This window comes from Alosa sapidissima, chromosome 8, assembly GCF_018492685.1.
Source record: "Alosa sapidissima isolate fAloSap1 chromosome 8, fAloSap1.pri, whole genome shotgun sequence".
Classification (NCBI taxonomy): Eukaryota; Metazoa; Chordata; class Actinopteri; order Clupeiformes; family Clupeidae; genus Alosa; species Alosa sapidissima.
Genome location: NC_055964.1, coordinates 28,446,857 through 28,472,076, shown reverse-complemented (window position 1 = coordinate 28,472,076; position 25,220 = coordinate 28,446,857). Strand labels below are relative to the sequence as shown.

General features: G+C 42.7%; 1 protein-coding gene across 5 annotated transcripts in view; it reads left to right on the top strand.

The window, feature by feature from the left end:
• The window catches only part of cabp1a (calcium binding protein 1a), a 45,243-nt gene that overhangs the window by 8,168 nt on the left and 11,855 nt on the right, over positions 1 to 25,220 (top strand). Inside the window, exons 1-9 of one of the 5 annotated variants that reach the window (XR_006033457.1) lie at positions 2,969 to 2,989; positions 7,748 to 7,945; positions 9,086 to 9,116; positions 9,565 to 9,708; positions 9,833 to 9,942; positions 10,166 to 10,240; positions 10,376 to 10,448; positions 10,907 to 11,852; positions 14,863 to 14,872. Coding sequence is in view for 1 of the 5 variants with exons in the window: in XM_042099920.1 (XP_041955854.1) it covers positions 9,086 to 9,116; positions 9,565 to 9,708; positions 9,833 to 9,942; positions 10,166 to 10,240; positions 10,376 to 10,448; positions 10,907 to 10,932 (459 nt within the window). In the remaining 4 variants the exon portion in view is untranslated. Of the gene's footprint in view, positions 1 to 2,920; positions 2,990 to 7,477; positions 7,950 to 9,085; positions 9,117 to 9,564; positions 9,709 to 9,832; positions 9,943 to 10,165; positions 10,241 to 10,375; positions 10,449 to 10,906; positions 12,575 to 14,862; positions 14,873 to 25,220 lie in introns of those variants that run through there. The other 4 variants (XR_006033459.1, XR_006033458.1, XR_006033456.1 and 1 more) reach the window with 4 other exon arrangements.

Below are 25,220 nucleotides of genomic sequence, written 5' to 3'. Positions count from 1 at the left end.
CTTCTTTTGTGTGATTGAATGATTATTTTCTCTTCCCTTCTCTTCTCTTCTCTTGTCTTCTCTTATCTACTATTCCAAATAATTTATATTCCTCATTTTGTAAATATCAATTGTGTATTGCTTACTGAAAATCATTAAATAGTTTACTTTTTGTACAACAGCTTTATAATTGCAAAAGCAGCTTGCTCATAGCTAGTAGACTCACTTTGGTTGGCTGGGTAGCCTAGAAATCTAGACGCGCCCCTAGCGGCCGCAAATTACATTTGCTGCCAGGGCTAGTCCAGCAACTCTCCGTTGGCTTGTGAGCTCCAGAAATCGAAACTTAATCAGGCCAATGAAATCGTGTATAGAGTCGTTAGGTGGGCTTAACATAATGATTGATGGCAGAGTTGCAAGGTTTGGCTTGAATTCCCTGCTACTTGAAAACAAATAAGATGGATGTTGCTGCTGGCAAACAGTGTGACATGAGTTAAGCTTTTATTAAGTAGGCAAACGTTTGAACTAGCCAACTAGCTCCGCTGGTGGGAAACGCATGGGACTCATTGCGCTGCCGCTGTCCTATTGCGTGCAGAGGGATTTTGAAAGACAACTTATTATCCTGCCCTTCGGACTGAGCACTGCGAACGGTGAGTGCCCAGACCCTACATTTTAATGTGGGTCTGGCTCGTCAGGCTATTGGCTGGGTGAAAAGTGATGCAAATAAACTGTCAGGTCTCTCAGGTGTTTGCTTTTAGTTTGCATCAACATTTTGTGCAAGGGTATTTCATCTGTGCACTTATGTGTTTGCATAATATGTGCAATATGTGTGTGAATGTTTTACATACTTTATCACCTCCACAGCAGTGTTTGTAGAGTTTCATACGTACAAATCACATTTGCGCTGTGCATGAGTGCCTGCTATTGCCAACATCTTTGAGTGTATTTACACTCAAGTGGATATTTATGTAATTACTACATTGCATATTACCTTAGTAGGTTTGTGTTGCATGTAATAGGGTTTCCATTACACATTCAGTATGCATGTGACAAACATTTTGAAAATGTACAAGCATGATGTGTACACTCATCTGTATTTGTGTATGTTGATGTGTTTGTTATCAGTTAATTTGACAGCATATGAATAATGAATAGACCCTTTCCTCAATAAAAACAAAAACAATGCTTGAACATTCTATTTGGGCCCCAATCTACTTCCTCTACATTAAGATAACATATGGAATGTTAAAAAGGAAGTCTTGTGGGGCCAACTATGATGCTGATAATGGAACTCTCTTAAAAGGGTCCATAGGCATCAGGAGTGATGCACAGTGCTCTCTAAAGCTCACAGTGAGAGCCGGGGGTGGGAATGCGGGGTCTGAAGGTGAGGAAAACAGAGAAGCAAGAAAGTCCGAAGAACAATAACAGCAAAAAGAGAGAGGTGTGTGGGAATTGAAGTTGTGATGTGAACTAAAAGAGAGCTGTTAAGACTAATTGTTTGTTAAGGGGACAAGAAACATTTCTAAACCATTACACTGGCTCTATTAATATTAACAAACCATGAGAGTATGTTTATGCGTGTTTGATAAAGTTAGCAGGTGTGTATATTCTGTCTGGAAGGAAGGCTGTTGTACAGTATGTGTATGCACATGCGTTTTGTTGCATATCTGTTTACGCGTCTAGGTCTGTGCTGGTGCGTGTGTTCTGCGTGGTATTTTTAGCCATCTGTTTAACACAAATGTTTAGCTCGGTGGTGTCAGGGTTGTGCAGGAGGACCCAAGTGCAAGACTCAACCAGGCAGAATTACGGACAAAACAGAATTTATTTTTAACACGAACTTTACATTTAAAGATTTTCTTACTTACATATGGGACTTTGACTAGACAAACAGAGAGACAATCCGACAAGGAACAGAGAAACAGGAGGGTAGAAATACACAGAGCAATTAACAGAGAGACAGAGGACTGGACAAAACCAACGAGACAATAACAGGGAACAGGTGAGGAGGCAGAAATGGAGGGAAAACAAACAAGACAGGAAGCACAGACCAGATAAGGAGATGGGGCGGAGACAAAGACAGATGACAGGCAGGTAACACAAAGCACATGGGGAACAGGCAAAAACAAACACAGGACAATACACAAAATGGCCACCAGGGTGGCACAAACTCCAACAGTCCGGGCCAGATCCTGACAGGTGGTCTGGTCCCCTGGTGCTAGGACCAGGTCTGAATGAATCTCTAACCTCTCGGTGCACTCTCATAGCAGGCGTGGTGGGGGGCGTGGTGGAGAGGGAAGGAGAACGAATGCCAGAGAGAGAGAGAGAGAGAGAGAGAGAGAAGGGAAGGAGAACGAATGCCAGAGAGAGAGAGAGAGAGAGAGAGAGACAGAGAGAGAGAAGGGAAGGAGAACGAATGTCAGAGAGAGAGAGAGAGAGAGAGACGGGAAGGAGAACGAATGCCAGAGAGAGAGAGAGAGAGAGAGAGAGAGAGTAGGGAGGGAGAAAGAATGACAGAGAGAAAGAACAGCTTAGCTGGCAAATCAACAAGTGTTCACAGCTTTCTTTCACACCCTCTTTATTAGACATCTTGCACTCTTGCTTTCTGTCTTATTCTCTCTCTCTATCTCTCTTGCTCTCCCTCTGTGTGTGTGTGTCTCTTTCTCTTCTGTACATCATTTCTCTTTTTTCCTTGTTCTCTCTCTCCCTCTCTCTGGCTTGCTTAGTTAGAGAGTTAGTCCTCTCTTCACATGAACTTCTCCTCTCCTCGATCACTCTCTCCTGGGTCTTTATGGCCATCCAACACAACTTTCTCGAAATTTTTCTCTCTCTAATTTTGTTGTCATCTAGAGAGGTACAAACATAGTGTGTGGGCGCGCACACACACACACGCACACACACACACACACATACACACACACACACACAGACATACACACACACACACAGACGCACAGCTGTATTATAGATTATGGGAAACTGTGTTAAATCTCCTTTTGGAAATATCTCCATGAAGGTAAGCTTGTGTTACTCTGACTTGAAAGCATTATGTAGATCTATATGGTGCAAATCATGGTGTGTATTAACATTGTGTCACATTGTGTTTTTACTGCAAGTGTCACCCAAGCAACAAATTAGCAAATATCTAACCTTTGCATGAGGCATGATTACTGTGCACACAATGCATCACGTTCATGTTACTCAATTAATACCTCTGAATTGATTTAATTCATCTCAGAAATAGAAATGAAAAGTATCATCATGTGGTAAACTGTATAGAATGCTCTCTCTCTCTTTCTGTGAGTGTGTGTGTGTGTGTGTGTGTGTGTGTGTGTGTGTGTGTGTGTGTGTGTTTACTTAGCACATGTTTGATGTGTGACAAATCCTCTGGCATTGGTTTGGTCTGGCTCTAGATGACAGAAAGGCAGCTTCTGTCAAAGAACATGTACATTCAGAATGTGATCTGATAACCCCACCGCAGATTATGAGGACATTGGCCATCTCACAAATCCACACTTAAAAAAAATCCTGAAAAACAGATGACTTCTTCTTAACCTCTCTGGATAGGGAGTTCACATTCACACAAGGAGTTTTTTTTTCTGGGTCAGTTGCCATGTTTGTCGGTTGCTTCTTTCTCCCCCCTCGGACTCTGTTTGGCATGCTCAATTACAGATGAATCTGTTTCTGCTCCATGGGCTGGCAATCAGAGCTGTGCAGATGAATGATTTATATCTGATCTTTATTCAAAGCATTCCCACTGTCGACATGTTCAAAGCATTTTCTAATCTCTTGCCTCATGGTTAGTGTGACAAAAAAACTCTCATAGTGCGGATATCATATGACTGGATTCTGGTTTGCATATTTTTGTATTAAGATCGTTCCAAGTTAAATATATGTATCTAAGAAACTGAATGATGGCCTTCCTTTTAGGCAAGAGGATATGTCAAGTGTTTGTGGCATTTTGTTTTAATTCTCAGAGACTGATGATGGTGCAACGATTTTCAGTCAGGCAGAAATGCGCACACCTTTACTGAAGCTCAAATTCTGCTTGCGTGAAAACTTCATAACAAGTAAAGCAAGAATTGTAGAGTTTACATTGTTTGTCTATCTTGTTTTTACATTGTAAACTGTTTACTAACACACATTTATTTATCTTAATTTAATCATTTCTGGCTTTGTATGCGTGTGTGTATGTGTGTGTGTGTGTGTGTGTGTGTGTGTGTGTGCATATATGTTTGTGCATGTCTGTATGTGTGTGTGTGTGTGTGTGTGTGTGTGTGTGTGTGTGTGTTGTTTCACTGAGAGTGTTTACAGTGGGTGTCAAGTGCCAGCTTCGTAAACTGTTATGATAGATGAATGGAAAATTGGCCATGTGCTTTTTTTATTAAAGAGGATGGACTTTTCAGCCACTACTCTCTCTCTCTCTCTCTCTGTCTCTTGTGTCTCTCTTTCTTTGAGCATATCTCATAACACCAGTTACGGTATATTTCACAACTCTTTGCCGTCTTCTGTGCCACTGACAACACAAAAAAGTACTATCGCCCATTGTATTCAGTAATTTGACAAGTGACGTAATTTTCTTAATGTGAGTGAGTAACGCGTTTCACAAGCGTGCTTCAACAAATCAATTGAAGCCACACAAAAATGTGTGAAGGTCTCACTCCACAGACCAACGTCCCCACATCTCAGCTCTGGCTCCATTCCCATTCCCCGTGCAGTGTGGTCAGACAGTAGTGCATGAAAGATTAACACCCATTCCCATCTTCTAGATGAGATGAGTTAAAACCAGGCAGGTAGGAGGAGGTCTCATCCACAAGCTCTGTGCAGGAAGACGAGAGAAGGGTGATTAACACAGAGGTTCACACTCTTTCCCTCAGGACACAATGTATCAAGTTAGTTCTGTTCTGGGTGGGGGGCTTGGGGGGTGGGTCTCAAAAGCCAGATAATTAAGCAGTCGTTTATAATACAGGACTGGATGACTGTGCACTTAAAATGTAAGAGAATAAGTCAACAGAACTTGATGTATTGTGTCCTGAGGGGAAGAATGTGAATAGAGAGAGGAGAAATACAGATTGGGCTGAATTAGTCAAATCTGGCCCTGCCCGTGCATTAGGAGGTGGGTTGTGTGAAAAGGATTGGGCTGAAGTGAAAAAATGGAAGGATAGTTAGCAAAGGAGGAGGATAGTCAGTTGAAGTGAACCTGAAGTCAAAAGTGTGAGGATCGTCACCGATAAGCAGTTTGTAACTTACAAAAGCAAGGTACATGTTTGTTTTCTCTGTAAGCACTACATATTGAAATCAAAAATATGGATCTTTGTACAAAATGCTTTCAAATTGAGTACAGTTCCTGTAAATAATCTTTCAAGTTATCTCTTGGAAGCATTTTGAGAGGGTCACTCTTTGTGGACATATTTAAAACGGCATCAGCTAATGCACAACAATTCAATTTAATTTCCTTATAACCAGATATGTTATGAGTTAGGACGCAGACAGTCACAAGACAACCATTGATTTTACAACAAGGAGTGGAGACAGGATGGTGCACTCACTACAAATGCGTGCATAGACGTCTTATCTCAGTATGGTGTGTCTGTCTCCTAGCATCCTCCCTGTGGAAAAGTCATTCCGTCTGCCCTTTACTGCCTGAAAAAAAAATCCAAGCAATGTTTTTTTTATTACTTTTTGGTTTAACGCTGACCTCTTTGGTGCTCCAATTTTACACAAAAAGAGACCTTGTTGTTGTTTGTAGAGACCTTGAGTTGTTTGTAATGAGTTTGAATGTAAGTGTGTATTGAGTATCTTGTGAGTTAAGGTCAAGTTCTGCTGTTGATGCAATGCCAGGAATATAGAATAATTTATTTGGGAGCATGGGCACTGATGTAATATCACTCCGCTAAATGACTTTGGCAAGCACTGTAATCTTACAGAGAGTCTCCCAATATGAGTGTTTATTTTATACAGCTCTCAATCTTGAATAGTTAGCTGTAACCGTCCACCAACCAGTCTGCCAACACGATTAAAAGACATGTTTTCATAGGAATAATGAGCTATAGCACTAGCAAAAGCAAGATAGCGCTATGAATGTAACCAGTGGGCAGGTGACTATTCCTTCTGCTTGAAACTGGCAGCATACCACACAGAGGTTTTTATGTGTTTACAATAACTCTGGCAGAAGCTGTCACAACATGTAACTTCAGCTTCGTGGCTCTGTGTAGGCTACAACACTGATTCATGTTTCAGTGCAACTGAACCTTTGCTATGCCCATCTTTGTTCTGTCAGCACAGGGATACATAAATGACTTTGATCGGTCCTATTTTTCTGCCCATGCAGCTGTTTTGTCATGGGTGGAGGAGTAATTTGTTCAAACTCTAAACTGAATTAGAAAATGACTACCATAGACTTGAGAAGACTGCATAGCTAGAGTTCATTCATATAAAAAAGGAGGCAATCTACTTTTTTGTGAAAGTATTTAATGTATGGATATGAATGGAAGTTCTACAGTAGTAAAATGCAGAGTAACGTTAGGCTTGCTTGTCTGTGTGAATTTTTTACGTAAGATTTTGGCACAGCGGAATAGCACTGCACAGTTTGGGAGTCAGGACACATCTCCACATCCAGTGCTCTGTGTGGGAGAAAACTCGAAAGGACACCCTAATAAGACAGGACAGCACAGTCTGGCTAGCCTCAGAGATCTGGCATCACATGAACTCTGCGTTTACGCTCTAGACTGCAGACAGAGTGTGAGTGGTGTTGTACAAATGGGGAAGTGAAAGAAAACTCACTCTGCATTAATGTTTTCCTTCACAATATGGGCACAGTGCTAATGTTTTCACGTCACTATGGTCTGTTAACATCTTTGGGTTGTCTTCCAGAAGATTATTGGGCAACACTTTAGACTTTACTTTAGGTTTCTACATAAGAGTGATATGACACTGTCATAATCCTAACACTAACCCTAACCTGTCATGACAAAAACCGAATGACACTTGACAGAAGCGAGTGACAGAAGTGTTATGTCATGAACGTTTATGACTTGTTTATAATGTTTAAGACAGGTTCATGACAGTGTCATGTCACTCTTATGTAGATGCCTTCAAGTAAAGTATAACCAATTATTGTTGTACATGAATGCAAAAGACATTTATTATAAAACTAGTATCTAAGCATTCATGACTTGGTTTTAGTCTAACAAATGGCTCTTTTCAAATGACAAACAACAGTGAGCATGGCATACTTGCTTGACTTGCAGTGGTTTTGCTAACACATCTGCATGATCATTAGTGACACTGGTTCTAGATGATATTAGTGTTGTAATGTTGACTTGTATTCACCAAGCCCAATTCACGGCAAGAGATGGCATAGCTGTGTGGTGTGGATTTTAGAGTGGTGTTTATTGTTTTGATGGCCCACTTGAAAAGTGAACCCAAAAAGACAGTAAAGTAGAAAGATTATGGTTTTGTAAGGTAATATTTAGCTACTTCTCACTTAAGTACTGTGTCACTTTATAAAAAAATGATATCTCTGAATAATATCTCTTCTGATTTAACGCATTATTACACATGATCACACCAAAACAAATAATAACATTAATAATCTCCAGCAACCTCCTCATAATCCTCATTAAAACTTCATCATCCACTTTATGTGGGATCCTCGTAAACAATCTTGAATATGTTTTCAAATTACTTCAGCCCTGGTCACAATTGCACATCTCTAACTCTGTCTCTGCCCTGAATCAACCTCACCCCCGACTCACTGGTCCCATGGGGAAAGGTCTTCCAGCAGCAGTGGTGGAAGTGTGGGATAGCGCATCAGTGCAGTGAGGTGGAGGGGTCGGGCGGGGGTCCAGGGACCAGGCCCTTCCGGCAACCCCTGATGGCCCTAGTTCAGAGCTGTTCTGTCATGCATGCTGTTGTCCTGGGTCCGGCCTGCATCTTCCTCCCCATGGGCCTGGTCAATACGCGGAAGGCTGTACGTAAGTCTGGGCATACAAACATATTCCTACAGGTCACACTCACTAGCACATATGCACATACATACAGTGTATACAGGGATTCCGGAATACATTTGTGCATATATGCTCAATATATATATATATATTTATATATATAATTCAATGCATCATGCACAGACATGAAAATGCATAATTTCCAGATTTAATACATATGAACACCTGCACAGACATATGGCTCTTGAAGACTCGTATGGAAATGTATATGCACTCAAAAGTACAGCACTCTTGTATGCCATAATGTGTGAATAGGACACCTAGAGTCCATGTGTTTATCTGCGTCATGTCTATCCTCAGTCAGAACAAAACCCTTTCAAATGAATGGAGATCTGTGAAATTGAGTGAGGGTACAAGCAAACATGTATTGATCACCAATACCCACATCATCAGAGTAACTAAATATAGGCAGATAAGTAGGCTCCTGACGGGTTTATTTTTGCTCAAGGCTCAGCGTCAGAGCGAGTGTCTGGGTCCATGTGCATATGTGTTTTGTATGCTGTGATGTCAGTGGTGCATAGTGTTTACTCTCACTACTGGTCCTTGTTGTTAACCTGTAAGGCTTCTGGGAACCATCTCTCTCTCTCCCTCTCCATCTCTCTGCGTGTCTCCTTCCCCTCTCTCTCACTCCCTCTGTCTCTCCCCTCTGCATCTCCTTTAAAGGTGCGCGTCATTGTTGTAGCCAGGGTTGCATTCTTTCATGCTGTTCATGTGCTTGCTTCCAGGATTTGGTGGCTCACCTGTGACGTACAGTGCAGTCCAAAATAAGATCTTATTATCTTTTATGACCTTGAGAGCAAAGACCACCGCAGTCAAAATACATTCCAGTGACGTGAGCCACACTTACACACCATAAAACTGAGGCTCCGTGAGGTTTCTCAAGATCCTTCATAGATACAGCGTTATGATGAGCATAGAGCAGTCAGACTTCTTCCTGTTCACAGCAGCCGAGATAACTATAATGGTAGCAGCTCAAACATTTTGCACACTCTACGTGAAAGAAATGCTGTGGTTTTCATGCATGGTGCGGATTTGTTCTCCGCAATATGCTTAGTCGATTATGACATGGACTCACTGTGCTGTTTTTTGTTTTGTTTTCACAGGACAGGGAGCTGAGGCCAGAGGAGATTGATGGTGAGTTGGCTTGGTTGCTGTTCAGACGGTGGGGGTAGTTCTTCATCATTCTCGGCCTGTTTATGTTGAACGCTGAGGTTTCACATGGGAGGCATCCTGAAATGGATTTCTCCCCAGTGAGCGCTCCTTGGGTTACATTGAACTTTTACTAAACATATGCATTTTAATGATGATGTATGGAATAGTCACGATATTGTATTATGTTATATTGCAGGTTCACATAAGCATGCTCACTGTATTGTTACCGTGTCATTCAATAGTGATATACATGACAATTTAATTCCACTGCTTCTCTTCATATACTTGTTACTTGCTCTACTTGGTCATACCTTTTCCCCTCTTCCTCTTACCTCCCCCTTCTTCTGTGAAGCTGTGTTTGATGCTGAATGTCCAAAAAATGAATTTTCACACAAAGTGTATTGAAATTCTCTGTGTTGTATTTCTTCAGAGTTGCGTGAAGCCTTCAGGGAATTTGATAAAGACAAGGATGGCTTCATTGGCTGCAAGGACTTAGGAAACTGTATGAGGACAATGGGCTACATGCCAACGGAGATGGAGCTTATTGAACTTAGCCAGCAGATCAACATGAACTGTGAGTTTTATATGTGTTTGTGCACATATATGTCTGAATGCATTTTATGTGTTTATATTCATTGACCTATAAAAATGAGGTAAGGGTGTCCAGAGATGTCCTAATAGATCTCTGTCTTTATCAGTGGGAGGCCATGTGGATTTTGATGACTTTGTAGAGCTCATGGGTCCAAAACTACTAGCCGAGACAGCAGACATGATCGGTGTGAAGGAACTCAGAGATGCTTTTAAGGAGGTAAAACAGGCAAACCCTGTGACTAAACATATCACTCTCTCATCTATCTCTCTCTTTCTCTTCCAAGCCCTCTTCTGGAAAAAAAAACCTCAATCAGTGTTGTCACTTCATGTATACACATATATCTAGTCAGAATAAACATTGCACAGATGTTCATGTGCAAAAATAGAAGTTATCATCCAATGCTAAACTAAGGCTGGCGAGTGCTGTTTTCTCCTTTTAGTTTGACACCAATGGAGATGGAGAGATCAGCACCTCAGAGCTGAGAGAGGCCATGAGGAAGCTGTTGGGACAGCAGGTGAGAGCCCAGAATGAAATGGCCTTCGTTAGACTTCCTCTTTACAAAAAATAAACATTATTATGTAAATATGCAACAGAAAATGTTCCAATTTACAATTTATTAAAGTACTGTTTTGTCATCTGTCACTTATAGGTTGGTCATAGAGATTTGGAGGATATCCTGCGGGACATTGATTTGAATGGTGATGGTAGAGTGGACTTTGAGGGTGAGTTCTAGGCATGTTCTTCCACTGTTCTTATTTAAACTGGCCATCACCACTGGCTAATTGAGAGTAAAATATAGGTAAATAAACAAGTGCCATTTTGCATCAGCCACACTCATTTCCATGGATATTGCCTTGTCCTTCTTCATCTACACTGATAAATTCTTGGTTACGCTTTACTTGACAGTGTCGACATAAGAGTGATATGACACTGTCATGAACGTGTCACAAACAAGTCATAAACGTTTATGACATAACACTTCTGTTATTAAGTGACATTCGGTTTTTGTCATAACAGTTAGGATTAGGGTTAGGTTTAGAGTTATGGTTAGGGTTGGTGTTAGGATTAGGGTTAGGTTTCATGTGTCATGACAGTGTCATGTAACTCTTATGTCGATACTGTCAAGTGAAATGTTACCTCTTTCCCCAATAACTTCACGTTTTTTTCCTGCCCTATACAGAATTTGTCCGCATGATGTCCCGTTGAGAGATGGAAGCCTCGATCAGACCTCATGTTCCATGTTGCGTTGCGTGTTTCTCCTCCTCCGGGAGAGGCACCTGAGCCTTGCAAATCTGAGCCAGCTTTCCATAAAAGTCAGAACTGGAACCACAACAACATGAATATGAAAGGATGATACAAGTTTCATGTCTTCTTCCTCTCTCTCTCTCTCTCTCTCTCTCAAGAATCAACTTCAAGAATCACTTTCTCTTCTGTAGCAAGTTTTCAGCACCTTTTTTTTGTTCCATTGAACTCCATGGATACTGCATCCAATCATCTGTTTGTATGACCTTCATGGAGTGGTGACATCCATCTATAAAAAGGCAATATGATGTTCTGTGATGACCTGTGGTGTTCTTGTCAGTGTAGGCCGATTGACACATGTTTGTGTATCCTACTATATGCAAGGCATAGGCACTTATTGGGGAAATTGTTTTTGAAACGGAGCCTCTGCCAGTGATGTTCATGTGTCATTCTCTGTATATCCCAGTGGTGTCTTGAACTTCTCCGATGCTTCGAATGAGAAAAGGTCTCCCTTGTGCACCTTTCACTAAACCACCGCAAATTTAAACCATGTACTTACACTGTGTCAGTAAAGGAAGTGCTGAAGAGAAGGTTTTGTTAAGCAAACCAATGTAGTCCTTTTACCTTAAAATAATGGCTTCAAACTCATTTTGAGTTTGAGACTAGAATCTCTGATATTGCCGATGCACCCCTGGAATGGCTGGTATTTAACATTCTTGTTACGGGTAGATGCATGGCCCTTTTTTAAAGTTTTAGACAAATTGGGTAGCCCTGTAGTGCTAAATGGACCCATGTTCAAAATTGTTGAAAAGGGGAATTCCTACATCGTGTTACATCTGTTAAGGGTATTTGGTCTGCAACAAATTTGTTCCAGACTGACAGCTGTCCTATTATTTCTGGTTTAACACTGATGTCAGTGTAGAAGCATAGTAAAGCCTAGAGATAAAGTAATGTCCTTGAAGAAGTTTAGATAGATAGATAGATAGATAGATACTTTATTGATCCCCAGGGGAAATTCAAGGTTCAAAGAAATTCAAGTTCAAGGTTTAAGAAAGTCATGTTCAGTTTAAGAAAGTAATACCTGCATTGCCCCTCGTATGCAACATGCCAGCTGATTTCACACAGTAGCTTACCTGTTAGTTCAGGATTGTGCTATGTTGCAAATGGCACTGATGGCACTCACCGTTTGTAATCTGCCTGTTTAAACTCAACCTGTTTTCCCAGGTGTTCTGCACAAGTCTGTCATGGTTGTGGTTTAATTTATCTCCACTTAAAATGCTGGATCCTATGGATGTGGATGCAAGCAGACCTCTGACAGCCTAAGTCTCACATTTAAAAGAGCCCGGACATTTGAGCATGTTCTCATTACGTGTTTGACGATTATTGTGTCTAGTTCGTGCCTGAATGTCAGTCTCTGTCCAACTCAATGTTTGTTCCATGTGAACAGTGTTGAACCCAGTCTGTTAGTTTCTTTGTTTTTCTGCATGCCAAAAAATTAGGGTAATTTGCACTCATGTATAAAATAGTTAATTTTAATACATTGTATCTAAAATAATCTAATGTAAATAAACCTTTACGTTTCAGTTGTCCCTTTTCTGTCTTTGAAACTGTCTAAAACTTCAATAAAGACTTAAATCTGTTTAGAAACAGAGCATTTTATCCATTGTTATTGTTTTTTCTCTTTTAAAACACAGAAAAACCTTTGTGATCGTCACCAGCATATTGGCATCAATCAGGTTTGCCCATGGCCTGATGCCGAGTGCAGTGACAAAGGGGCATTTGGAATTTCCAAGGGGGCATTATTTTATTTTGTTTTAGAATTTAAAAAAAATTGTCGGGGGTTCCATGTTCCATGTTCCATATGTGTTGTGCATGCGCATTACTTGAAAAGAACTAGCTCCAGTTATGTATGAACAGTGAAGGTAACGATCTCTTAAACATGTGAAAAACGTGAACTTGAAGAAGTGAAAATTGAACAATATGAACTATGAATATTGAACAACTTGAAGCTACATCTATATGTGTGAACATGCTTAACAAAATATGGGAACAAAACATTAGGACTATTCAATATTGACAAATGGGTTGCGGACCCACTCATTGGTTTGCCGTGGATCTTTGGAGGATGGGAAGTAACGCTCAAACTCATTTGAAAGCGCAACAAGGTGATCGCGCACCAGCTGCGAGAGAAAGGGCCTGCCTCAGTCGCTCCCAAAACCCCCACTACTGTTTGGAACATATCAAATACACCCCGGTCCACTCGTCGTCCCCACAAATCAAGCTTTGGCTTTAAATTCAGCGACTTTATCTGCCAGTTTAAAGACAGTCGTCATTCTCCCTTGGAGTGACAGGTTGAGGTCATTAAGCAACCCGAATATGTCACACAGGTAAGCGAGTTTTGACACCCAGTCCTCATCACTAAAATGTGCAGCTAACGGTGACTTTTTTTCTGTAAGAAATCTCTGCAGCGGCTCTCGCAACTCAAACACTGGCCAGTGACCTGCTATGCTTGTTTTTTGTTGCTCATTCTAGCAGTTTAGCTAACGTGTGACACTACCGTTCGCTAAGAAGGTGAAGTGAGCTGACCTGAGGCTGCGCAGCGCTGAAAGGCAATATGTAAAAGTGTTGAAGGCGGGACAGACAGACGTAAGAAAATAGACCTTGCAAAATGCAAACATGCGTGCAATCAAACAACTGCATATAGGCCTATGTCATGTAAAAACGTGACATTATTGCGAATTATTTATTTATTTATTTATTTTTAAACTCATGTCGTAGGCTACGGCCCGGTTAGGAATGGCCCGGGTTGGGGACCGCTGTTCTGAAGAATGTTTGATTCAAGTTCAGCAGCATGTGTTGTTGCGAACTATTTGTTTCTCAGCAAATGAACGGTAACAAATAGGCTAGGTTATGTACTGTAGGCTAAAGTCATATTGTGGGGAGTTTATTATTTCGTTTTGGCCGTATAATAAGCGGGATAATGTAGAACGTCTTCAGGGCGGAACAAGACCCCTCCGCTGCGCGTCGTGGTCCGGTTCGCCCTGTCGGGACTTATTTTCCCAGTAATGACCGGTGTTCTACACATTATCCCTTACGTAACTTTACTTATGTTTCTTATTCAGTCATGGGTGTTTTGGGCGTAACATCCTTTAAACCAATGACAATGACATTTGTCATTCCCTTTAACAGCAAGCAGCGCAACTTAAAACAGCTCATCAGTATTTTGACAATCAGCATTTGAAGGAATTTGCTTGCAGAATGTATGGATCAGATATTTCACTATGCTTTACTAAAACCTAGCAGAATAGGCTACACACACCTGCACTCGTCTATTATTTGAACTCAGGCACAGTGAAACTTCACCATGGTGTCATAGTCAACGACAAAGCAGTTATACACAGTTAACTACTTTCACTATTGACTGACAATGGGTTACCATCGAAAACATCGCCTGAAAAAAGCAACACTTACCCCAATAATGTTCGAATGACTGAATAAAAAAACCTAAGGACATTTATCCTGCAAAGGAGTTGCTGCCTACATCTTGTGACAGTGCGTCCTCAACTGTGCTTCATATGCGCCTTTCGCTATAGACCAGATTTTTCTGGTGTAAGATTTTTAGATAATGCGCTAGACCGCACCGTAGGTCGTTAATTGCCACAACCCTGGGTACATTGTTCAATAAAATATATAGTCTACCCCCTAGACAATCTGACATAAACCATGTGGTTGTGGAGGGAGGAGGAGAACATCAGTTGAAACCAATTTTAAAGACAGGTGCAGAATGGTGATTGGTCAGAAATTCATTTGTGATATGGCATTATGGGAAGCTCAGAGGCTAATAAATGACAAGTCAAGTCAAGTTTATTTATATAGCGCATTTCATACACAGAGGTCATTCAATGTGCTTTACATAAACAAAACCAAACAATAATAACAAATAAAAGCATAGAAGGGCAATATAGTCAAAGAATAGTTAAAAGGTAAAGATCATAATAAAAAGAAAACATAAAACACAAGGTAAAATCATTTAAAAATAAAGAATAATTAGTAAGCAAAAACAAAGGCAAAAGTAGTAAAAAAAGTAATAAAAGACAAGGTAGAACTAGATGTACCGCCGAGTGGTACAAAATATGACCGCCGCCCAGTCCAGCACATTTTTTCCACAAAAATAAATCACGCTGAAAGGCCTATATGATTCTGTCTCACTAAATTGCATTATCCACACTCAATTCTCACTGGTATCTGCTAGACAACAAGTACCAAAACATGATTAGTTCATAGATTTCACATGTAAAATTCATTTTATACAACCCCACCTCCATCTTGCCTGTTCATAATTCTGAGAAATTCTTGAAATGTGTGCATGTACATGTTTATGTTATGTGTGTGTGTGTGTGTGTCTGTGTGTGCGTGCTTGTGTGTGTGCCTGCGTATGTGCCTGTGCCTGTGCCTGTGCATGCAAGCGTACATATGTCTACTGTGTGAGTATGTGTCATACGTATGATTACTGTGAATGTATGTGTGTGTGTGTGTGTATCTGTTTGTGCACATGTGTGCACATGAAATGGGTTAACATGACCCCTGGAGGCAAACATACGGAAAAAAATTGACATGCCCCCTTAAGACCAATATACATAAAAAAAGGTGGACCTCCTAGGCCCTACGGTTCTCGAGATATTCACAGAAAACTGTCTCCGGCCACCTACAGGCCAGTTGGGGTATAGTAACATAAATTCATTTATTGTGTGGCCCCCCATGAACGGAATTCCACAAAACTTGGCGTGCATACAGAGGGTGTCATAATGATCCTACACTTACAATTTCGTGTAGTTTTGACTATGTTAGGTCACAGATACCTTCAATTACAACACCTCATTTTTACTTTTTTGTGTTTAACTAGGTGGCGCTATACATGAAATGAGTGGTTATGGAATGGGTTGACATGGCCCCTTGAGATCAACATACAAAAAAAAATGGTCCTCCTAAACCCTATGGTTTTCGAGATATTCACAGAAAACTGTGTCTGCCCTACCATCCTTTCGGGGGGTCCAGTCCAGCGGGGGGGCTACAGATCAAAACGAAAAACGATGGTTCCATGCTATCCATGTGGGGTTACATGCCCACCAAGTTTCGTGTACCCCGGTCTTTCAGTGTCCCAGGAATCATTGACGGAAATTTGGGCATGCAAAAAAAAAAAAAAAGAAAAAAAAATATGACTAAACCTATATGACCGCCGCTTCGCTGCGCGGCGGTCATAATAATTATCAAGGCAGATTCAGAATTTGTAACTCGGCACAGTTAGCAGAAAGCATCTGAGAACAGTTTGGTCTTAAGTCTAGATTTAAAACTGGCTACAGTTGCAGCCTTTTTGATGTCATCCGAAAGTTGGTTCCACAGCTGAGCCGCATAGCAGCTAAAAGCTGCTTCACCATGTTTAGTTCTAACTGTGGGTTTTACTAGCAGGTTTTTCACCTGGGACCTGAGAGAACGAGAAGGTGTATACTGCTGAAGCATGTCTGACAAGTATTTAGGTCCTGCTCCATTTACTGATTTATAAACAAGCAATAGTGCTTTAAAGTCAATTCTGTGACTTACTGGAAGCCAGTGCAAGGACTTAAGAATTGGAGTAATGTGGTCAGTTCTTATAGTTTTTGTTAGAATCCTAGCTGCTGCATTTTGTATCACCTGAAGCTGTTTAATAGTCTTTTTAGGAAGGCCTGTGAACAGTCCATTGCAGTAATCAACCCTGCTGGAGATAAATGCATGAATGAGTTTTTCTAAGTCATGTTTTGACATCAGCCCTCTGAGTTTGGCAATATTTTTGAGGTGGTAAAAAGCTGATTTAGTTATCACTTTCATGTGGCTGTTGAAATTTAGATCACTGTCAATTAATACACCAAGATTTTTAACAGTATCCTTTGCCTTCAACCCTTTTGTGTCAAGGAGAGTGGAGAGTCTTTCCTCCTTTTTACCAAATATAATTACTTAATATATTATTACTATAATTACTTATTACTGAAGAAAATTTTGAGACATCCAGGTGTTGATTTGTTCTATACACTGACACATAGATTCAAGAGGACCATAGTCGTTTGGTGATAGAGCTAAGTACATTTGTGTGTCATCTGCATAGCTATGATATGAAATCAAATTATTTTGAATGATTTGTCCAAGTGGGAGCATATAGAGGTTGAATAATAGTAGCCCCAAGATCTACCCCTGGGGAACACCACAGGTCAAGGACGTTGGTGTTGAGGTACAGTTTCCGATGGCACCAAAGAAGCTCCTTTCTTGTAGATATGATTTTTTGAGGCTAATAAATGACCATTTAGAGTTAGCAGTCCATTGACCCCCATTCATTTTGACCTCACTTTGACAACAAATAAGTTTACCTCTGAAGCATTTTAAGCCTTTATATGGCCATTGTTTATTTCCAGAGAAAAACAACATGACTGGCATCATAACCTCATATCTCACTTTACGGCTCCACGATAACGTAATTTCGCCGAGTAGAGATTCATCGTGTCTAATTTCACTTTTGCATTTTAACAGCCTTAAAAGCTCTAAAAAGCAAAGCAAAGCTCTAAAAAGCAGCACTTAATATTCAAATGACTGAATAAAAATCCTAAGGACAGACCAGTCAATTGCCTGGGACTTGTTGCTAAGGTCTCACCAATTGTTACACTTTGTGACATCCATCAAAATAGCTGTGGATTACATATTTCACTTTAGACCAGATATTACTTGGTCAGTGGTGTTAAAATAGCCATTCTGATTATGCGCCTCACCACACCTATTTTTTTCACTGATTCGCCCATGGGTGGAGAAGGAGCTCACTGCAGAACCAGTAGGAGGAGCCTAGGTCCAGCGAGGTCAAGCCCCACCTCTCTTGACTAGCTGCTAGGTCAAGCCCCAACTCTCTAGACCTCGTTTGAGAAAGAAGGCCAGTAGCCTAAAGCAGTGTTTCTCAAAGTGTGGTCCGGGGACCACTGGTGGTCCGAAAGCTATCTCAAGTGGTCCGCGAGCAAACGTGGTAATTGCAATAGTTGCAATATTGAACCAACTTGTATGTAAATCCTGCAACACTGCCTATAGCTACGCCAGTTTTTAATATGAATCCTCTGAAACAATAAGCAAGGTGCAAAAACAGTAAGCAAGGTGGTTCAGTGAGTAGGCCTATTCTGTAATATAATGTTGACGTAGGTCTACTGTTTTTTTTATTGATTAAGTGGTCCTTGGTCTGAAAAAGTTTGAGAAACACTGGCCTAAAGCACCACTTGGAATTTTTGGTAGCCTACAATAAGCCTGTAATTAGCTAGCCTAACATTCACTGACAATATTACTGTTGCTCAACACATATATAGGCCTAAGCAGGAATTGTATTTTTTTTAAAGGTGTCAAATGTTTTTTGCCATTAATTAACTGAACTAACATCTAGACCTATGTTTGTGTGGCACACAAAAAAGCCTGTTACATAGGCCCTTACAGAAAATAATTGCACTATTTCAAGTGTCAAAATGGAGCATACTAGGGTAGTTCAGGCACGGAGTCACGCCCAGCAACTTGCCTAACTGCTCAGCTGACTACCTAGCTGATTGATCAGCTGATCAACTAAATTGGTGGACATCATTCAGGGCACATTTGTTACCGCTTTCTCTGCAAGCCTTTTTGCAACCCGCCTCCACCCCATCTCCTCCTCTGACTTGGACCAAACATGTTGATTCACTGGTGAGAAAGGCACCCCAGCATCTTTTTCACCTCAGACGCCTGAAGTAATTTGTGCTACCTCAGCAACTTAAGAACTTTTACAAAGCCACCATTGAAAGTATTATTAGGAATATAACCGCTTGTTATGGAAACAGCACTCAGCAAGACCGTAAAGCCCTAAAGAGAGTAGTAAGATCAGCTGAACGTACCACCAGGAGTGCATTACCCAACCTAGAGGAAATATACATCAGGAGAGTGAAGTCCAGAGTAAAGAAAATAAACAGAGATCCCAGTCACCCCAACAACTGCCTCTTCTCTGCCCTATACACTCTGGGACACGTTACCGCTGCCTGAGGGCCAACACAGAGAGAAACAATGCGGTTTCTATCCCCAAGCTATCTGGATACTGAATAAGGACTGTAGCAGGAGCACAAGCATGTTGGAAACTCCTCATGCACTTTAGAAATGTCTTCTTTTTCTATTTATTTCCTTATTTATTATGACCGTCGCTAGCGAAGCTAGCGAAGCGGTCATATAATGATTGTCAAAGTTTTTTTTTTTTTTCCGTCATCTACTTCCTGAATTTTTGGTCAACGATACCCGGGACACCGAAACACCGGTGCACATGAAATTTGGTGGGTATGTAGCCCCACTAGACTTTTACGGAAAAATTTCGTTTCGTCCCCGGGGGCCACTTCCCCCCCCCCCCCCCCGTGCTGGGCCCCCCCAGTTTTTCCTAAATAACTACCTGAACCGTGGCACTGAGGATGAAGAATATTTTATGGTATGTTGGTCTCAAGGGCCCACATCAACCTGGCCCATAATCACTCATTTGTGATTTGCACCCCCCCGGTAAAAAATGAAAATGCAATATTATTTTGCTTTAATCGCCCCTATCTTCAGAACTGCACCAAATTTTATGTGTATGATTGACCTGGCATTCTCTGGGGGTATGCCAAGTTTCGTAGAATTTTATCCATGGGGGGTCTAAAGAAAATTAGGTTATGTGTACATTTAGTGACTGTACACTCATTGGCCTGTAGATGGCGGTGCACACATATACACATGCACACACACACAGGCACCCACATACTATCGGTATTAGAACGGCCGATACATAATTACAAAATCAGTAGGATTAAAAGAAAGCCAAAATAAATATTCATCATCATCATGGCTGCATTACCAGTATTGGCGATAAGTAGTCGTTTGTCCACTAGATAGCGCATCGTTGCAGTGAGACGTAATTTTGTTGGAAGTTAAAAGTGGGTTGGAAAAACAATGGACGCTTCCTACAAGGACTGTAGTTTACCGCAGAGAACGTCTAATAAGGATAGGACGATGTTCACATGAAATGTAATTCCCATTTCTTCTTGAAGCTGAAATAAATCTGAGGATGTTTATCGGACATGCTTGGTTTTTACTGCAGGTACGTTAATCTTATAATATCAATAAGGACCTAGGTAATGTTACCGTTAGCGTTGGTTGAGTGATGGAGGCCAATTTGATTGATTGCATTTGTAGAAAACTATAAATGCGGTTATACCAAGCAAATTGATAGCAGCACTGTAATTGTATCTTTCGACTGTCATTTGTTGGACGTGCTACAAAAATCAACGTTACACCGGTCTGATACAGTTTTGCCTATACATGCGTGAGACTGAGACGCCTGTTTATTTGTTTTAAGTGCGTGCAGGGTGTGAGAGGGGAATCGATGTGCTTTGATTCCAGCTTGGTAGTTGTAGTCTGTGAAATTAAAAAGCACGTGTGTGTGAAGTATCCAAACAATGACACCTTCATTTCATTATGGCTGCTTTAGCAACTGTGTAGTGGGTCCCATTTAGAAGTGGCTACTTCATTTGCGCTTTCCTTGACTCATGGAGCTGCGTGAATTTTATTACAACTTTTCGCCACGATATGGCAGTTTAAGTCTGCTTGATACTGTAAGGCGTAAGCCATTGGTTTCCAAAGGAGATTTTATTTGTGTCGCCAGCATAGCCTATTGACAATTTATGTTGTAAATAGGCCTACCTTATAAGGCTACCTGTAGCTTAGGGAAGCTAACAGCTTTCTATTAGGATCTAGTTTGTTAGTTACAGTTTTGTCATAACTCCCTGATGCATTTTTGCATTTAGAATTGCAAAGCAGAGCGTGGATAACTCAATCGGAAAATTAAACAATATCGGGTGCCTATGACTAGGCTGGGTGAACCCAGCCTGATCTGCCCGCTATTTATTTTTTGATTTCTTATAAGATTGAGCTTGGTCTGGTGAAAGCCAGACTAGCCATGGACCTCAGTTCCACAATGCAAGGGAACATGAATCAGCCTATATTTGCACGAACAATAACGGACAACAGCTCTTCAACTTTGGCCCGTTAAAATGTGTATGAACAGTCTAGCGATGCATTTCATCAAGGCCCATTTGGACATGTCAGTTATTTGCACCACAGGTTAGATGTAAAACAGCATTTCGTTTCAGACTACTGTTAATTAATTTGTGTATTAACAATAAAGTATCACATGAACTAAAGATGACAAAATAAAATAAATAAATAAAATAAAAATAAAATCTTATGTAGAAGAAGAAACATTCACAAAAAATCCATCAAACCAAAAATGACCTTTGTTTTTGATAGCTGTTGAAAACGGCATGGAACTGACAGAGATGTTTTTGTTTAGAAATAAATAAATAAATAAATAAATAAATAACATTATGCTGATACCTTTTGCTTTTCCCAAATACAATGTAGCCTACAGGTGTAAGTGACCTTTCATCAATCCAGTTGCAATGGATGAACTGTGATGAACTGCCCTACTTTTTAAGGTTTTACAACAATGCTACATCTTCTTTGGCTATTCTACAATCTATTCACCTTTTCAGCACCAGTAGGCTACTTTCTGTGCAGCCGCACACACATACTCAGGCATGCCAAACAAGCATACACAAAAGTTTCAAGAGTGGGGGATGGAGTAAAAGATGTAGACAAATTGAAGTGTGATTTATTTTCGGATGTACAGGACTGAGCGGCGGTCATATTTTGTACCGCTATGTGATACATCTAGTTTACACATTGCACAACCATGGAGACAGTGGACCAATCATTTCACTATATATACTCTGTATAATTGTATGTGACTAATATATTTGAATTCAATTGAATTTAATTTTTAAAGAAAACCTGCATTACACATTGTACTGTTGACGTGAAAACATTATTGTACTGTAAAGTATTTCGAAAAGAAAAAAAAAAAAAAACTTAAAGGAGAATTCCGGTGTGATATTGACCTAAAGTGTGTTAAAACATGATACCGAGTGTGAACGTATGTCTCATAGCCCATCTCGGCTTGTCCCCTGCTCTCCAAAATCTGGCACTAGTTAGGCGATGCTACCAACAGCTTTTTCAATGGGGTTGCCTCGGCATCGGCCTAGCCATGCAAATAAATCACTGTTTTACACCATTTACAAGGCTCAACGTATCTCCACACTTCATTGGTAGACTTCCGAGGGCCCTGACATTTAAGACGAGACATTGAGAACTTTGAAAAAGCACTGGTAGTTTACTTACAAGACGATTTATACAGACAGTATCTTCACAAAGTTTAGCGTTTGCAGCCATCTTGAATTTAGTCACGATAAGTCGAGCGACGAGTAAGAATGAACAGGTATGATAAGGGATCAGATTTCAAAAGTAATTCTGTGGAAATGCATTCCAGTTTCTTCCAGTAGCAGCAACTGGAATCTATGCTAGACGGGACTCGGTGTCGTGCCTTGATCAATACTGGCTCCACCATCTCGCTTGTGCGCTCTTACCCGGCACGCTGGTAGCCAAACCCAGAGGCTGGGAAAAGACAAAAACAACATCACAACAGTCACCGGAGAGCGAGCGGAACTGTATGGACAAAAAGTGGTGTGCGTGTGCATCATGCAGAGAAATGGGGGGCTGTGGTGGACATTTCCCGGTTCACACTACACTTGGGGGCGAGCAGCGTAGGGTTGCACACGGCGGGGAAAACAGAGCATGAAGTGCGGAGAGCTGGTGCGACGAAGAACTCTCCAACTCACTCCACACAAGCCCGCAGGAAGCGAACTCGCAAAGAGTGCTCGTCATCCAAGACTCCGCCCTCCCCACACAAGCCCGCGAAACTTAAGCCCGCGAAAACAACAGGTCTCATCCAAGTCTGCTTGCTATGTCTCCGCCCTTCCCCACACAAGCCCGCGAAAACAACAGGTCTCATCCAAGTCCGCTCGCTGAGTCTCCGCCCTTCCCCACACAAGCCCGCGAAAACAACTGGTCTCATCCACGTCCGCTTGCTGCTTGCTGAGTCCGCCACTGCTTAGCTCACGCCCACCAGGGAGGAGCCAAGAGAGCGGGTTGAGCAAACACCACTCTCCGCTCAGAGAGCGCGGCCCTCTGTAGAGACAAGGCAAGCCGTAAATGAACTCTGCACTCGTAGCTGTGAGGGGCTGAGTGAAGCACAGGGTAGCCAGGTGCGGAGGCTACTAGCAGCGTACACCGACATCTTCGCCGCAAGAGATGAGGACTGCACCCGAACGAGCCTGGTCCAACACGATATCGACACCGGAAATGCCCGGCCCATCCAACTTCAGCCTTATCGCTTACCGTTCGCCAAACGACAAGCAGCTGAAGAAAAGATCAAGGAAATGGCCGCGGCAGGAGTGATAGAGCCAAGCAGTCCCTGGGCTGCGCCGGCTGTACTCGTCCGGAAGAAGGACGGCTCGTGGCGGTTCTGTGTTGACTACAGGCGCCTCAACCAGGTGACCCGGAAAGACTCCTACCCTCTCCCCCACATTGATGATGCGCTGGACAGCATTGCTGGCTCCTGCTGGTTTAGCTCGCTGGACTTGCGCAGCGGCTACTGGCAGATTGAGCTAGCCCCGGAAGCTCGGCCGAAGACAGCGTTCACCATCGGGCAAGGGCTGTGGCAGTTCCGGGGCCTTCCGGTCGGCCTATGCAACGGGCCAGCGAACTTTGAGCGGCTGATGGAGCGTGTCCTGGCGGACATTCCATGAACATGCTGCGTGGTTTACCTGGACGACATCCTGTGTCATGCAACAGACTTCACCGTTGCCATAGGACATCTGGAGAAGGTGATCAATGCCACACGGGGTGCTGGGCTCAAACTGCACCCGAAAAAGTGGCACCTGTTCCAGAGGCAAACCGGGTTCCTGGGCAATGTTGTGGGGGCCGCCGGAGTGGCCACCGACCCAGCTAAGGTGGAGAAGGTGAGACGTTGGCCTGTTCTGCGCGATGGTGCGGAGCTTCCTGGGCCTGGCGTCATAGTACCGGTGTTTCATCCGGGACTTTGCTACAGTCGCCAGCCCGCTGCATCGATTGACGCACAAAGGCCAGCTCTTCGAGTGGACACGAGAGTGCGACGCGGCATTCCGGCAGCTGCGGAGGGTGCTATGTGAGGCCCCAGTGCTCGCTTTCCCTGACCCTCAACTGCCATTCATCCTGGACACGACACCAGCGCCATTCATCCTGGACACGACATCAGCGCCGTCCCCTCTCAAGCAGGCGAGCAAGGCGAGCAGGTGGTCGCATACTTCAGCCACTCACTGGACCGAGCGGAGAAGAATTACTGCGTGACCCGCAGAGAACTGTTGGCTGTGGTGGTGGCAGTGCGCCATTTCCGAACCTACCTCTACGGCAAACGGTTCCTGCTGAGAACGGACCACGCATCGCTCACCTGGCTGCTAAACATCAAAGAACCAGAGGGCCAGCTGGCTCGCTGGCTGGAGGCGCTTCAGGACTACGACATGGAGATTCGACACCGGGCGGCTCGCCTTCATGGCAACGCGGACGCCCTGTCCAGGCTGTGCAGCAGACCAGTGCCAGCACTGCCACTGGAGGGAGGAGAGGAGCCTGGCCGCGGCTCAACCGGAGCCCGCTCGTCGGCTACAGGCTGCATCACCGCTGGCAGAGAGAGAGAGAGAGAGTTGCCGTTTTCAACGCTCGCCGGTGGACGTAATGTCGAGGGAGGAGATCCGGAAGGCGCAATCAGAGGACGCCACACTCAGCCAAGTGTGGTCATGAATCCAAGCCGGTCAGCGACCGCCATGGACTGACGTATCAGCACTTGATCCAGAGACCAAAGCGATTTATTCATAGTGGCCGGGAATAGTAGCACGTCAAGGACTGTTGTATAGACACTGGCCAGCTCCCGATAGACAATCTGACATTTTACAGTTGCTGGTTCCTGCTGGATTACGAGCCTGTGTACTGGAACAGGTACATGGGGCAGTGGGGGCGGCTCATTTCGGCATTGCAAAAACTCTTCGTCGGCTGAGAAGCCACTTCTATTGGCCGGGATGCAGCCTGGACGTTGAACTGCATGTTCACTGCTGTGACGCCTGCACAGCGAAGAAGGGCCCCACGCGACGCTCACACGCTCCGCTGCAGCAATACGCAGTCGGGGCTCCCATGGAATGGGTAGCCATCGATATCATGGGCCCACTGCCAGTCACAGAGCGGGGAAATCGCTACGTGCTCGTAGCTATGGACTAAGTGGCCGGAGG